The 16,567-nt window shown below is 43.1% G+C and overlaps 1 protein-coding gene across 1 annotated transcript in view; it reads left to right on the top strand.

Annotated features, from left to right (window-relative positions):
* OSBPL6 (oxysterol binding protein like 6) overlaps positions 1-16,567 on the top strand; it is a 282,887-nt gene that overhangs the window by 233,390 nt on the left and 32,930 nt on the right. The window contains 1 exon segment of the mRNA XM_056536461.1: positions 3,784-3,928. Coding sequence (XP_056392436.1) covers positions 3,784-3,928 — 145 coding nt within the window.

Raw genomic sequence — 16,567 nt, forward strand, 5'->3', positions numbered from 1 at the left:
AGGTTACCTCCCATTAAATCGCCAACAAAGTTACCTATCTCATTCCTGGCAACCAGCCTATGGTGCTTTCTCATTCCTAGTCCCCAGTATGTATCTGACTGGGAAACTCCCCGAAATGCATAAGGAAGCATTCACATCACATTTTTGTGCATCCAAGGACACTTTTGCAGACGTAGCCACTAGGGATCGACCGATTATCGGTATGACCGATATTATCGGCCGATAATCACGATTTTGGGCATTATCGGTATCGGCAATTACCTTACCGGTCGGGCCCCTCCCCCACCCTCCGAGTCAATAAAAAAAATTAAATTTACCCGTAATGGGGGTGGTCCAGGCCATCTATCCTTTGTGTAGTGTCCGGCGGCATTCCGGGTGGAGGGTGAACCAGTCCGGGCTGTCCTTCACCGGGGGTCATCTTCTCCACTCCGGGCAGGCTCCGGCCTAGTACACTGCATAGACGCCACTACGCCGTGACGTCAGGTGCGTCGCTGCGCACGGGCGTCACTGCGCAGCGACGTCTATGCTGCGTTACTAGGCTGGAGCCTGCCCGGAGTGGAGAAGAGGACCCCTGGAGAAGAAGTACAGCCCGGATCGGTTCACCCTCCACCCGGAATGCCGCCGGACACTACAGGAAGGATGGATGGCCCGGACCACCCTGACAGGTAGGGGGAGAGAAGCGGGTGGCGGCGGCGGCCTATGGCACCGCAAAAGCCACTGCAGTGCATTGATTTAAAGCGCCCGCTTTAAATCAGTGATCTGCAGCGGTATCGCGGGGGGATAAATAGCCGATAACTTATACCGGAATATCGGTATAAGTTATCGGCTATCGGCCCTAACCTCCACCGATTATCGGTATCGGCCCTAAAAAAAACATCATCGGTCGATCCCTAGTAGCCACGATACAGCACAGTCACAGTGGTCGGCACCGATATCCAAGTGAATCAATCACGAACAGCTTGTATCGATTGATTCTAACATTACAGCAGCTCCCTTATGCCTTCAAATCTGCATGTACTTTGGGGTAGTTGAAACCCAAAGAGCACAACGTCTATACAAACAATACCTGAAAGAAGATGGGCAGCACTCAACACTTTGGGCAGATTAAATATTATTTTATTAAAAGGGTACGCCGCTGCCCCAGCGTTCGGAACATTGTGTACCGAACGCTTGGAGCGGAAGTTGGGGGTCGTGACGTCACGGCCATGCCCCTTCATGATGTCACTCCACGCCCCCTCAATGCAAGTCTATGGGAGGGGGCGTGACCCTCCCATAGACTTGCAATGAGGGGTGTGGCGTGACATCGCGAGGGGCGTGGCCATGAATTCACGACCCCCGCCACCCGCACCCAGCATGCTAAATGAACGCCGGCTGCTGCACAGAGATCACGAGGGTCCCAGCGGGACCCCTGGGATCAGACATCTTATCCCCTATCCTTTGGATAGCGGATGAGCTGGCTAGGGGCGGAGTACCCCTTTAAGGTGCAGAAAGCAGGTACAAAATATTAAAACAGACCAGGATGCAGCATTTCAGTTCAGACCGGGTTACAGCTGTTCGGCGTGCATACTACTCGCTTCATCAGACCCTGCCTCCTTAATCCACGTCACATCCTTAAGTATCCTGTGAATCGGGGAGGCTAGGGTAATATATACAGACTAGTATATTTATTATATTCTTTTCATATGGATACTTTGGATATTACAAAATTAGAAGTTAGTCCGAGGGTAAGAATGGAGGTTTTGCAGTTCCAGCTTAGTGTCCCTCTCCATAAAGTGCCATGCACAGGTTATCCCCAGGACAGCATAGCCTCCAGTGCCATCTAGAATGCCCCCAAGTAGCAATCTAAATACCCCTCCACCGGTGCAAGAAGTTGCTTTTTGTGGGAAAAGATACATAGAATGCCAGGATAATCATCATGTGGTGATATCAGAACACACAATTAAAATTGCACAAATATTATCAATATCATAAGTTATATTGATGGAAAATGTAAATTGACCTGTGTTATATAAAGGTTTGTCAGATTTTGGATCTGGTAGTAATGAATCAGTAACTAAAAAAGCTGTCATCAAAAGATTATTTCTTGTAATCAATTAGGGAAGATTCACTTCTTTATTGCAGAAAAAAAGTGATATATATGATGGGGAGGCTTCTCAGGAGGCTTCATTGTATTTCGATAAATATACTTACAGTACATCCAGGTGAGCAGCCTTTTTGAGAACCACATTGTGCCCTTATTGTTTAAAGCTGCAAATAACTATCTAGGGGAAATGAAAAATAATTGTTACTATGGGCAGCATTTATTTGGGTCCAATTTCCACCAACTAGGTATGTTCTCTGCAATACCACTGCTTTCTGGATGCAGTATTACATGTAATACATTGACAGCTTAGGTCTGTCAGAACGGGAGCTGCTGTAAGGGTGGCCCTTTGTTTTGGATCAAAGAGGGGCGTCCTTTTAATGACATCCATATGCACTAATAGGACATATGACCAGGGGTTTTCTACATTAGACAAACCATTTAATTATTGTATTAAGGAATAAGTCTAAGTCAGTAGATTTTTGTTATGATCTCTACGGTGTCAAACAAACATAATAGTAAAGGGTGCTACTACGGCACTACGATAGTATGAATGGGGAGCCGGTCCACAGACTATTGGATGATATTTGCAAAATCAATCACGGTGGTGCTCTAGTATTAAATACAGTCCGGTAAGCAGCCGTATAGAGAAAGGAAAAAACGGCAACTCACCGTCTTCGTTTTCTTGCTTTATTGCATGAACAAATACTCACATTATAACATAGGGAGAGGGAAGGAGTGGGGGGGGGGGGGGTTTCAAGAGGCAACAAGCTCTGTTTCACACTTCTTGAGTTCTTCTTCCGGCCATTGAGTATTTGTTCATGCAATAAAGCAAGAAAACAAAGACGGTGAGTTGCCGTTTTTTTTTCCTTTCTCTATACGACTGTCTACAGTGTCATATGAAGAGTCCATGAAGTTTGGCCATCACTATTAGCTGATGTGACTTACACACATTTTTACATCTTATAACACTCAAGGCAAGAACAGGGTGGAGGAGCAGCAGTGTCATAAATGAAGACTGAGCGATGGCTATAAGTAGTGGTCCCCAAGCTGTTTGGTTAAAGGGGTACTTCAGTGGAAAACTTTTTTTTTTTTATCAACTGGTGCCAGAAAGTTACAGATTTGTAAGTTAATTCTTTAAAAAATCTTAATCCTTCCAGTACTTATCAGCTGCTGTATGCTCCACAGGAGTTCTTTTTTAACTTATTTTCTGTCTGACCACAGTGCTCTCTGCTGACACCTCCATGTCCATGTCAGGAACTGTCCAGAGAAGGAGAGGTTTGCTATAGGGATTTGCTTCTGCTCTGGACAGTTGCAGACATGGACAGATGTGTCAGCAGAGAGCACTGTGGTCGGACAGAAAAGAAGTTCAAAAAGCATACAGCAGCTGATAAGTACTGGAAGTTGTAATATTACAAGGAAGTAATTTACAAATATGATTAACTTTCTGGCACCAGTTGTTTAAAAAATAAATAAATAAATAACCGGAGCACCCCTTTAACTCAGGCTTTACAAAAAGTACATCTTATACTTAAAAAGTTTGTCCTTTCCTGCCTTTTTTGATGTTATTTAACCAGGTATAAAGCAGGTTGTTGTTTGTACACAGGAAGTCTTATTCTATATGCTACAGTTCTAAGGTGAGATATTGCAACCATGTTAGTACTTAGTATATATATTTATAAATGTGCTTCTTTCTCTACTAGGGAAACTATTGGAGCTCCAGCGTGAATGAGATTCAAGGAGTGGTGATGGATCAAGAAGGAAAGGTTGTGCATCGACTGTTTGGGAAGTGGCATGAGGCACTGTACTGTGGTGATGCCCCTGCGGCAAAATGCATATGGAGGCCAGGTATAACAAAATCACTAACACTGTATCGTTTGGTAGCATTGATATTGGGCTCTGTAAATCTGAAGCAGATTCAGCACAAATAATAAACAAAAAGAACAGGTATTTATTGGATCAGTTAAAAACCACCAACTAACGCAAAAGTGATCCCTACACCAAAAGATAAATGATATTCTCCAATATAAAAATGGAAATTTCTGCGGTGTTAGTCCTCACATCACAGAAATGCATAATCCATAACAGCCATACCACGGGTGCCAGAAATTATTCAATAATCTTAGGGTAACACACCACAAGGCGTCATCAGGAGAGATTGTAATATGATGACCCTTGAAGTTCTATCAAACGGGCTCGCCTAGAGGTCACCCTGTGGTGATCAGGAGATATGTGAGGGGTACACACTTTTATGGTCCAGATTCATCAACGTTTTTATTCTGTGGGCAGGCTTTGATTGGGATTTTAAGATGTTTGTGAATTCACTTAATGTGAATGTTGTTTTGCATTTCACATTTGAAATCAGCGGTGGAGCACTTCCATTCCTAGATTTATTAATTACCAAAGGGGTGGATGGTAACCTTCATACCATGGTTTACCACAAAAAACTGTGACTAACAGTCCCCTGAGATGGGAGAGCTGCCACCCGGTCCCCCTGAAAAGGGGGATCCCAAAGGGGCAGTATCTCCGCGTCGCTGGGGATTTAAGAAAGAGATTCCTTAGTAGGGGATACCCCGCTTACATCTTAAAGGGAGCATATAACACAGCCCTTCAGACATCTAGAGAGCAGCTACTTACATCATGTCCCAGATCTGAAGAAAGTGGAGTAGCTAGAATTATAGGGACATGTGATAGAGCCGCACCCATGGTTCATTCTATCCTACAGAAACACTGGGATATTTTGAGAATGGTCAGTGACCTGATGGACTATGTCGGTATGTACCCACAGATCACTTATAGACGAGGGACCAATCTGGGAGACTAACTCACGCAGAGCCACCTGGTCCCCCGTACAAGACATCAAACCAGTATAGACACATGGTTGGGGAGAGATAAAATTAAGGGCAACTATAAATGTGGTCATTGAAAGGCCTGCTCATTCATGTCAAAGACTCAAGAAATACAGAACTTCCATACGGGCAGGTCTTACCGAATTAATTGTTTCATTAATTGTACCACAAGGGCTGATGTTTATGTAGCCACGTGCCCAGAAGGAAGATTTTAGAACACATTGGAGATATACGCAATAAACGCAATAATCCCCTAGCTAAACATATGATCCAGTACCATGGGGGTGATTGCGGTGGACTGTCCTTTCAGGGGGTAGAGACCATACGTCCCTCCTTAAGGGGAGGCAATCTAGACAGGATATTATTGCAAAAGGAATGTAAATGGATTCATGAGTTAGAGAGTTTGGCCCCCAGGCGGATTAATGAGAGTATAAATTAGACTTGTTTTATCTGACTTATTATCTGGGGACGATGGGTGTATGACCGACTATGTCTAGGCAGTGAGGGAGGCCAATAGGAGTTAATATCAGTCCTAATTTGCTACCAAGGGGCTATTAGGGTATATAGGGGTTAGGTTCCAGAGTGGTCCTTTTTAAGGACTACCCCCCCCCCCCCCCCACCTAGGTATAGGGTCCTCATGTAGGAGCCACTAGGGAATTATAGGCACTAGGCCCATCGTATTGCTTATTCCCTGCCATCCATTCACTTAGATAGGCAGGCTAGGGATTACCATCATCCCCAGCTATTTAGGTCTATTTTAATACACTCTCCTCATATTCTCCTTTTAGCCTATTGCACATCATAAGGTATCAATTTAGAATTCAGCTGCAGTAGTCAATTTATTTGTGACAGTATTTCTGTTATACAATATCATTGCCTTGTCCTGCATCAGTCACTTTATATGTAGAAAAAAGCCAATGTCCAGTGCTGCTCCTGTAAGCAGGTGTGTCTGTGTCTACCTGGTCTTTGTGTACGTGTGGTGTTGATGTCATAAATAAAGGAATACATTTTACGGTAGCAGCACTGGACATTGGCTTTTTTCTACATATCTGCATAGAGGTGCATAGTGGTGCGGTCCGCACCAGTCCGTTCACTGCAGGACTCGGAGGTGAGCTGAATATCTTCACACAGCTTGTATAGTCACTTTATATGGACAATTATAAATAATACAAGATATGTTGTTCTGTCCCTTTTTTACCCTCTTTACACACCACGATTTATTTTTAACCGAGGGAATCCTTACCAGCCATAATAACTAATAAGTATGTCACAATGCGCATTATGTATGTTGCTGCTTTTCTCCAGAGCTGGAGACACAGGGCTGCAGACACACACTTGTATGGGCAGATCGAAGAGTGTTGATAGCGGTGGTGAGCTTGGTATGTTGCCAGAGAACGCGGTGATGACCGGCTTAGCTGTGTGCCGTGAGTCCCTGTTGACGTATGGTGATGTCATTAGCCACGCGCCATTCACAGTCTGGTTCTGTTACAGCCGGGACTGGACATGCTAGCCAGGATGCTGCTTATACTCCTTAGGCTCCACTGGGCATCTGGAGTACTGGGTGACTGGCGACACTTGCTGTCCCAATGGGGCAATGTGCAATAAGTAAATGTGCAATAACCTGCAGTACTACTTGTGCAATACATGTATGTGCAATAACTATTAGTGCAATACCCTAGTGCAATAGTTTAATTATGTTTACAGTGGACATGTGCAATATTTGCCTACAGTGTATTAAATGTACAGTGCCCTATTACAGTGCAATTTGATAGCGGTCACAGACACAGGGTGACCTCTAGGTGAGCCCATTTGATATAACTGCAAGGGTCATCATATTCCAATCTCTCCTGATGACGCAGATAGCACCACCAGCAGAAACGTGTTGGGAGAAAAGGTTGATGCCAATTTTTGTATACATTAGACAGCTTGTGGTGTGTTACCCAAAGATTGTTGAATAATTTCTGGCATATTTGGGATCACATTTGTCTTAGAGTGGGTTTTAACTGATCCAATAAATACCTGTTTTTAAGCACTTATTTTTGTTTATTATTTGTTTTCTACTGCCAAGAAGTTTCTGTACATGGGGCAGGGACAGACCATAACACTGCCCTTACATAGAGCAGATTCAGCACAGTCATCACAAAGTAAACGTAATACTCATACCATATAGGGTACGTTCACATGGAACGGTTACCTGTGTGTCTCCCGCAGTGGTTTTGAGTTGCAGCGGGAACTCCACTGTGGATTTTTCGTGGCGGAAAATCTGCACAAAATTACATTGACTTTTTATGGGGCCTGCTGTGAACTTTGGACCCACAGCAGGCAACACACAGGTAAGGCCCTTTCACACTGCCGTTGTGACTCTTTTTTATTTTTATTTATTTCTTTTTTTTGTGCCTTCGACGGCCGTTTTGGTGACAGGGCTCAACGGGCAACTACAGGTCCTGGTGGCTCCCATTTACTATTATGGGGTCTCTCGAGCGCCGTTGTTTTCTGATGGGAATAGTGAGAGAAAACGACGGCGCAAGCAGTATTTTTTCCCCCACTATTCTCCTTGGCTTCCCCGAAAGACGTCACACTGCCGTGTCCAAGCCACTATTCTCTTTGGCTTCCCCGAAAGACGTCACACTGCCATGTCTAACCAAAGTTCCAAAGCTCTATGGATAATTTATGAGAGTCCACAACCAGGTTATGGTTTAACGAAAGGCTTTACTGTCAGACAGTTGTTATAGTCTCTACAGCTCGGCCAGAATCCCAGAGAGGTGGCCAGGAACACAGAAGTACCTCGCAGCTTGCTGGGACCAATTATACTTGTAATAGACTTTAAATAACTGACTTTAGGCTGGACTGGACTGAAGGCAGTGACAGTAGACCTAGACTTGACTTACAGGAAGTGACTGTAGATTTGAGGCCTTCCAGGTAGCTGGACACTACCACTGAGACATCTGGTCTCCACTGTTCCTCAGCAAAAGGATGTGAGAATAGTAATGGCCACCCCCTAATAAAGGGGGGCTGAGCCAGAAGCCCATTGGTCAAGCTGCGGGTCATGTGTTAAGCTGGTGCCCTCTGGGTAACATAAACATAACATGTAACATCTCACGGACCTTTACACAGCAACATGGTCCCCATGCCCAGGGGCGGGACGCTGGCTTTGGCAGGAATCTTTGGCACGCTTCTTGATCATCAAGTTAAAGGGGTACTTCGGTGGAAAACGTTTTAAATGAACTGGTGCCAGAAAGTTAAACAGATTTGTTAAACAGATTTGTAAATTACTTTAAATTAAAAAAATTACTTAATAATATTACAAAAATCTTAATCCTTTTAGTACTTTTTAGCAGCTGTATGCTACAGAGGAAATTCTTTACTTTTTGAATTTCTTTTTTGTGTTGTTCACAGTGCTCTCTGCTGACAACTCTTTCCTTGTCAGGAACTGTCCAGAGCAGCATAGGTTTGCTATGGGGATTTTCTCCTGCTCTGGACAGTTCCTGATACGGGCATCAGGTGTCAGCAAAGAGCACTGTGGACAACAGAAAAAATAAATTTAAAAAGATAAGATTTTCCTCTGTAGCGTTTTTAATAGAAGTAATTTACAAATCTGTTTAACTTTCTGACATCAGTTCATGTAAAAAAAAAAAAAGAAGTTTTCCACCGGAGTACCCCTTTAACCCTTGCAGGTACAACAGAAATTTTGGTGTGCAACATGGCCTCTGTTCTGATCTTGCACATTGTTAATCCAACTTTTGCAGACTTCTTAACATTATACGGCACAGTTTTCTTCACCTGCCCCCTACTTTTTAAGCGCTATTATAAAAACAAATTTCAATGACAAAGTCTTGTACACTTTTCTGGTGCACACTTTTTCGCAACTGCATGCGATCTCTCTCTTGGACACAATTCAGACTGGGGGGGAAAGACTTGCGGCATATTGCTTATGGCACACACCCGCATCTTGATAGCGGTGACTTGACTTGGTGGTTAAATGGTTAAGGCACACACGCGTATCCTGTTCGTGATGCTAAAGTTGTGGTGAGCCACGGTGAATGGCGGGACCACGGGGTGTAGGTGGATGGGGCAGATGGTATTAACCCCAGGGGCAAGGTGTTATTAACCCCTAATGTTCATGACTCCAGAGTGTTTTTTGGGTATTGGGAAACACCCAAATGATGTCTTTGCTGCGAGAGCAGCAGCGGCTTGGGGCATGGGCGGAGCTTAGTGACATCACTGCTGGGTCCCGCTGTGAAAGAACCGCAGCGGTGATGTCAATAGGCTCCGTCCGTGCCCCAAGCCGGGTGCCTGGAGCAGAGCTAACGGAGGAGATTACCAAAGATCGCTGCCGCGGAACGGGACAAGGTGAGTACCGTTGTCATCAGTGTCACCTGCACTATCTGTCGGTACGGACAGGTTAGTGCAGGTGAAACTGGTGATAGATTTCCTTTAAAATTGTACATACAGTATGACAAATTGGTTTAGAAGGACCATGAGTTGGCCTATGTGGGAGAAACTGTGAATCCACCAGGGGTCGATCCAAAATTTTAATCTAGGGGAGGGGCAGACAACACATACACTGCACATTTAGACCCTCTATGCACACATTTAGTCTACATACACATCCATATACTGTACACAAAGACTGTACATTAACATAGATATCATGTTCACACAAATACTGTATATCCACACATACACAATAACTTCACACACATACTGTACAGACAATATACTGTACATGCACATACATTATATACATATTCACTGCATAAACAAATACATATACTGTACACACACAAGGTATATACACATACATATGCTCTTAATACAAACAGATGTATGCCATTCCATCTACACTCACCCTAATGTCCCTGGAGGGATCCCCTGAATGCTCCTGATGGCTCACTACAGTTTTTAGTGGGGAGATGAGGAGATGGTGGGGTGGGGGGGTCCTGTCAGTTCAGAAGCTTTTACCTTGGAGATGCTCTTAACTTAACCATATAAACTGGCACAAAGTTCTCAAAGCTCACATCTTTCAATACAGATATGGTCGTCTCACTGGTTTGAGTCTTGCACAAGCAGGACGGGTGAAAGCATCTATTCATAATTAGCATCTAATAATCTAGATTCGGCAGTTGCTATTGCATGTTAGGATTTAAATGGCTAGGATAAAAGTTCTTTCCAGCATCTACGCCTGGCTGTCGGTCAGTCTTGCTGTTGAACATAGTTTATGTGCTTGTTCAATGATCATGATGTGTACAGGGCTACAATGTTTATAAAAGTCCCTTTAAAATTAATGGAAGTTAAATAGTACCTGTCACGAGATAAAATAAAAAAAAAATGCTCCAGGCTTACACTTTAACTGGTGCTGATCTTGTCTGGGTGCTTAAATCCTTGTTTTAATCCTTCTATGGCTCATAATTTCCCTGTTTAAGTTGCTTACTTCATGCAGTTTACTGAGGAGGAGGAGCATTCCTTTGCTGCTCTGTGCTCTGTGCACTGAGGCTCTGTGACATGCCCCAGCTCACACAGCAGGCTGATTGACAAGCCAGGAGCCTGCAGAGCCCTTTTGGTCCCACCCACACTGCCTGTATTTTGTCCCAGCCAAGACACACAGGCAATAGCTACAGCTACATAGTTACATAGTTAGTACGGTCGAAAAAAGACATATGTCCATCAAGTTCAACCAGGGAATTAAGGGGTAGGGGTGTGGCGCGATATTGGGGAAGGGATGGGATTTTATATTTCTTCATAAGCATTAATGTTATTTTGTTCCAGGAATGTGTCTAATCCTGTTTTAAAGCTGTTAATTGTTCCTGCTGTGACCAGTTCCTGAGGTAGACCGATCCATAAATTCACAGTTCTCATGGTAAAGAAGGCGTGTCGCCCCTTGAGACTAAACTTTTCTTCTCCAGACGGAGGGAGTGCCCCCTCGTCCTTTGGGGGGTTTAACCTGGAACAGTTTTTCTCCATATTTTTTGTATGGGCCATTTAAATACTTATATACGTTTATCATATCCCCCCTCAAACGTCTCTTCTCAAGACTAAACAATTGTAACTCCTTTAATCGCTCCTCATAGCTAAGATGTTCCATGCCCCATATTAGTTCAGTCGCGCGTCTCTGCACCCTTTCCAACTCCGCAGTGTCCCTTTTATGGACAGGTGCCCAAAACTGAACAGCATATTCCAGGTGAGGCCGTACCAATGCTTTATAAAGGGGGAGTATTATGTCCCTGTCCCTTGAGTCCATGCCTCTTTTTATACATGACAATATCCTGCCGGCTTTGGAAGCAGCAGCCTGACATTGCATGCTATTCTGTAGTCTGTGATCTACAAGTACACCCAGATCCTTCTTTACCAGTGACTCTGCCAGTTTAATCCCCCTAAGACATACGAAGCATGCAGGTTATTAGTACCCAGATGCATAACTTTACATTTATCCACATTGAACCTCATTTGCCAAGTGGATGCCCAGACACTTAGTCTATCCAAGTCATCCTGTAACTTATGCACATCCTCTATAGACTGTACCGTGCTACAAAGCTTGGTGTCATCTGCAAAGATAGAAACAGAGCTGTTAATACCATCCTCTATATCAGAATCAAAAACGAATGACCAGGGAGTCAGGAGTTTGTCTGGCGCAGAGAGGAACCATCAGACAGCCAAGTAAAATCAATGGATTTATTAGATGCAACGCGTTTCGCTGCGCATGCGCAGCTTCATCAGGCATGACAAGAGAAGGCTGGTAACAGATATATATACCTCCAGGAATTAACCATTAGAGTGCTTTTTGAAAGAGTTGTTACATAGAATTACATATCCATGTGACAATGTATGAAAAAATATATATAAATAGATATAAATAAATATAAATAGATAAACAAAAATCACAAAAATAGTAATAAAACAGCAATATGAAAGCACAATGCAATCCTGTAAACATATATATATATATATATATATATATATATATATATATATATATATATATATAATATAATATAATATAATATAATTATCGCATGTGGTGTGAATATAACACCACAAGCGACTCAAGAAGTCACACCGCTTAGTCACCGGTGCGGCATTCAACAACACAAGTTGGATATTATTTCGAAAAATGTATATGATATAAAGAGTTATGTATATTAATTCAAGGGATAAAAAATTTTTTTATTGTATATCGCTGCCTTATTAAAATAAAATAAAAAGTAAATAAATGACAGTGCGGTAAACCAAATCGCAACTGACCAGAAGGAAATGTATGAACACTACTTAGAAAAGAGATGAACTAGAATAACTAGTGCGGTATTGAATACAGCAACCGGCGAAAACGCAGGGTGTGCATTTTCGTACAAAAATCCAAATTTACAAACAATAAATAAATAAAAAATACAAAAGTGTTTATATGTAGAAAGGAAAGGAAAATAAACAGAACTTAGATAATAAAACATAAGGAATAATAAATACACAGTGGGGCGCTCCAGGGTGAACAGCACAGAAGGAACGAAGAAAAATCAAGGTATAATATTTTCAAGATTAATCCATATGAAAAAATGGGAAATTTTTAAACCCCAAATTATCAAATTATTTAACTGTATCGATACATTCATTAAAACCTTGAGGGTGCAAAGTATGTAGTTTGTGAATCCAAAAGGATTCGCGATTGTTTAATCTTTGTATTCTATTAGGTAAATGAATGGGGATAGTTTCTAGAATAATTAATTTTAAAGTTTCAGTGTTTTTTTGATGATGAAGAGTGAAGTGTCGGGACAAACTATGCAACAAAAAAACATGTTTTATGTTCCATCTGTGTTTGTTCATCCTGGAGCGCACCGTTTGTGTATAAATTTTTATTTATATTTATATTTTTATTTCTATTGCTCTCCTTGCTCTGACATGGAGTATTTTCCTGATCGTGACCATGTTAGGAACTCCCTGATCAGCCAACTCTTAGGTGCGGTAAAAATTAACCCTGCACCACCTGGTGGCTTTGTTCCAGGAGCCCTCACATAGGGCGATCTCAGTAAATTGACGGCTCTTTTCAATGATTATGAAAGTTGTTGTAAGTCTGAATTGCAGCACAATTTAGATGTTTTATTTTTACAAAGATATCTTAATGATAGTTTCACCCCGAGGGGTCTGAGATTACCCTTTGAATCCTCCTTTCCTGAGGATCTTCTTTTTACTAAAGAGTGGGATGAATTTACGGAAAATTGTTCAAGGGGACTTGTCACTCGTCTCCTGGACAAAAGAAACACATTAGTCCTCTATTATCGGGACAAAGCTAGGTCCATTAAAAATACTCTGGCAGCCTTTTCGGGTTATTCTGAATATCATAAACTTGAAGGACTTCTATCTAATAGATTACAAAAACTGGAGATAGAAACCATAAATAAAAAAGTACATAAGTTTAATCGTGACAAACAGGATTACATGTGTGGCCAAATACTTAAATGGAACACCAACAACAAAAGCGTCAGCAACAAAGATGTATGAAACATTACAAAAGTTTATTTATTGAGAATAAAAAAATGCATCATAGCAATTAAAAAGCACAGTGTACACAGCTGGAAGAAAAGGCAGAAACATACAGGCTCAAGGTAAGGGGTATATGAATGCAAAGAACACTGACAAACGTTGCATAAACAAGGGACTCACATCAAAAGATGCAGACCATGCAATAAAGTTCAATATTTGAGTACAAATGCAACAGCAGTCAGAAAGAATTACAGAAGTATATTACCACAACCGAGCCATGTAGTTACCTGCACCTACCCCAACGCACGTTTCACGCCAATGCGCTTCGTCAGGCCGTACCACACAAACGCTCCAGGATGAACAAACACAGATGGAACATAAAACATGTTTTTTTGTTGCATAGTTTGTCCCGACACTTCACTCTTCATCATCAAAAAAACACTGAAACTTTAAAATTAATTATTCTAGAAACTATCCCCATTCATTTACCTAATAGAATACAAAGATTAAACAATCGCAAATCCTTTTGGATTCACAAACTACATACTTTGCACCCTCAAGGTTTTAGTATCAAATAACCAATTTTATTATAATAGGCATAAAGGTAGCAATACCAAGATAAAGCAAAAATATCGGGACGCAGCCCGAATCAACAAAGAGGTAAAATCAAATGAATAAAAGGGAATAGGGGGATAAACAAGTCTATGGGTCAGACATGTGTGGATAAAAATATACAGCAGGGTAATAAAACAGAACGGGTGTTGTCAGTGATTACGTTAGGGATAAAGTATGGCGAATCTCCGGGCAATAGGAGGATGATATCCAGGGAGACCAGACCTTCTCGTAGGAGGCCATTATGTCGGCGCGAACCGCGTTAATTTTTTCAAAGATCAGAATATTATTAACTCTATCAATTACTCTATCAATAGTCAGGACTGGGCTTTTCCAGCAAGTTGCTATATGGATCCGCGCAGCCAGCAGTATGAATTGCGCTAGTCTAAATTGGCTGTTGGGCATCCTGCGTGGCCGTTTGCTAAGGAGGCAAAAAGCAGGTTGGAGGGGACAGCGAAAAGAGAGAACAGAGCGAAGAATAGAAAGAACAGATGTCCAGAATGTTCTGACGAGAGGACAGGTCCACCATATATGAAGCATGGTTCCCCTATCTGCGCAGCCCCTAAAGCATAAGGGAGAGGCACAGGGGAAGATGGAATGTATTCTCGTGGGAACATAATACGTCCTATGTAATATTTTCAGTGATGTCTCAGTAAGGGACACCTGCCAGCTCCCTCTACTCAAGGTGTCGCAACATTCCCTCCAGTCTTCCAGAGACAGTTCCATATGGAAGTCAGCTTCCCACTGGGTCATGAACGACAGTTTAGTGTCGGTGGGGGAGAATTTAGTATTCCATAGATTATGGATAGAAGTCCTCGTCTAGAAGGACTATATTGCATAAGACGTTCAAACCTAGTCAGCTGTGGTATGGTGCGTGCAGGGAAATTAGAATGTAGGAATGAAAAGATCTGATGCATTCGGAAGAGTTCTGAGGGTGGGGGGCGAAATTGTAGAGCAAACACTTCCTTTGTCATCAGAACCCCTCGAGTGTGGAATTGATGGGCATTAGTCAGGGATAGTGAGGTCCACCAGCTGAATGAGGAATGAGCAAGACCGGGTGGGAAAAAAGGGTTACAGAGGAAGGGCAGGAGGGGAGGAGGGCAAGATTGTAGGTGAAAGCGAAAGCGGACCAGTCGCCAAAGGGAGAGGGAATGAAGAGTGAGGAGAGCAGAGTAAGGGACGTATTTGGTGACAGGTTGAGTAGACCACATTAGAGAAGAGAATGAGTGGGGAGAGATGAGGGAGGATTCGAGATGAACCCAGACGGGGGTATCGCCATCGGTCAGGAACCAGGCCATCTGTCCTAGTCTGGCAGCATAATAGTATTTTTGAAAGTTGGGGACGGACATACCACCTAAACGCTTATGAAGGTACATTACATTACGTGCTATGCGGTGGGTCCCGGATTTCCAAACAAATTTAAAGACATCGGACTGAAGGGACCTGAGATCCGCAGTTGAGACCGGAACCGGAAGAGTGCGAAACAGGTATAGTAGTTTAGGCAGAATCACCATTTTAACCGTGTTTATTCTTCCAATCCACGATAAATATGGTTTGTCCCAAGTGCGGATATCATGTCGAATCGATTTGTATAGAGGCGGGTAGTTCGCACCGTAGAGGGAAGCAACCGCCGAGGTTATATTAACACCTAAATAGGACAGGGCAGGCCTTGGAGGAGGGAAGTTAAAGTTGAGGGAGATCAACTTTTGTGTATGGAGGGGAACATGTATATAGAGTGTTTCAGACTTAGATGGACTAATCCGGAGACCCGAGCAAGACGAGAAGTCAGTGAGTAGGCGAAACAGGTTAGGTAGAGACGATAGGGGGTGTGTCAGGGATAGAAGGAGGTCATCGGCAAACAGACAAAGTTTATGGGTAGAGTCCTCAATCGTGACCCCCAGCACGGTGGAAGAGGCTCGTAGGGATCTCGCCAGGGGCTCCATCGCCAGGGCGAAGAGAGCAGGAGATAACGGGCAACCCTGGCGAGTGCCCCTCTTAATAAAAATCGGGGAAGGGGAGGAGGTAGGGAGTTTGAGAAAAGCCGTAGGATTAGAGTACAGCAGGTGTAGGAGGTGTACAAACGGCCCAGTGAACCCCATTTTAGAGAGGACCCCCCAAAGGTATGGCCAGAGAACTGAGTCGAAGGCCTTTTCTATGTCTAAGGCCAATAGCATAACAGGAGTAGAAGTGGAGGAAGCCCAATGCACCACCCCCAACACCCTCCTAATATTGTCCGCCGCTTGTCTCCCCGGTATAAAGCCCACCTGGTCAGCGTGAACAATACGGGGCAATATTGTGTTTAGTCTGCGTGCTAGGATAGACGTTAATATCTTCGTATCCAGGTTAATTAAGGAGATTGGGCGGTAGTTTGAGACCAGGGACGGGTCCTTTTGGGGTTTGGGGATCACCGTTATAAGGGCATCCAAGTATTCAGGGGGTAAAGAGGGGGCCTGAAAGAGGTTATTATAAAGGTTAACTAGGTGGGGAACTAGAATAGGAGAGAATTTCTTATAGTACATTGCAGACAAGCCATCTGGGCCAGGGGCTTTTCCCAGTT

This window comes from Hyla sarda, chromosome 8 (genome assembly GCF_029499605.1).
Source record: "Hyla sarda isolate aHylSar1 chromosome 8, aHylSar1.hap1, whole genome shotgun sequence".
Taxonomy (NCBI): Eukaryota; Metazoa; Chordata; class Amphibia; order Anura; family Hylidae; genus Hyla; species Hyla sarda.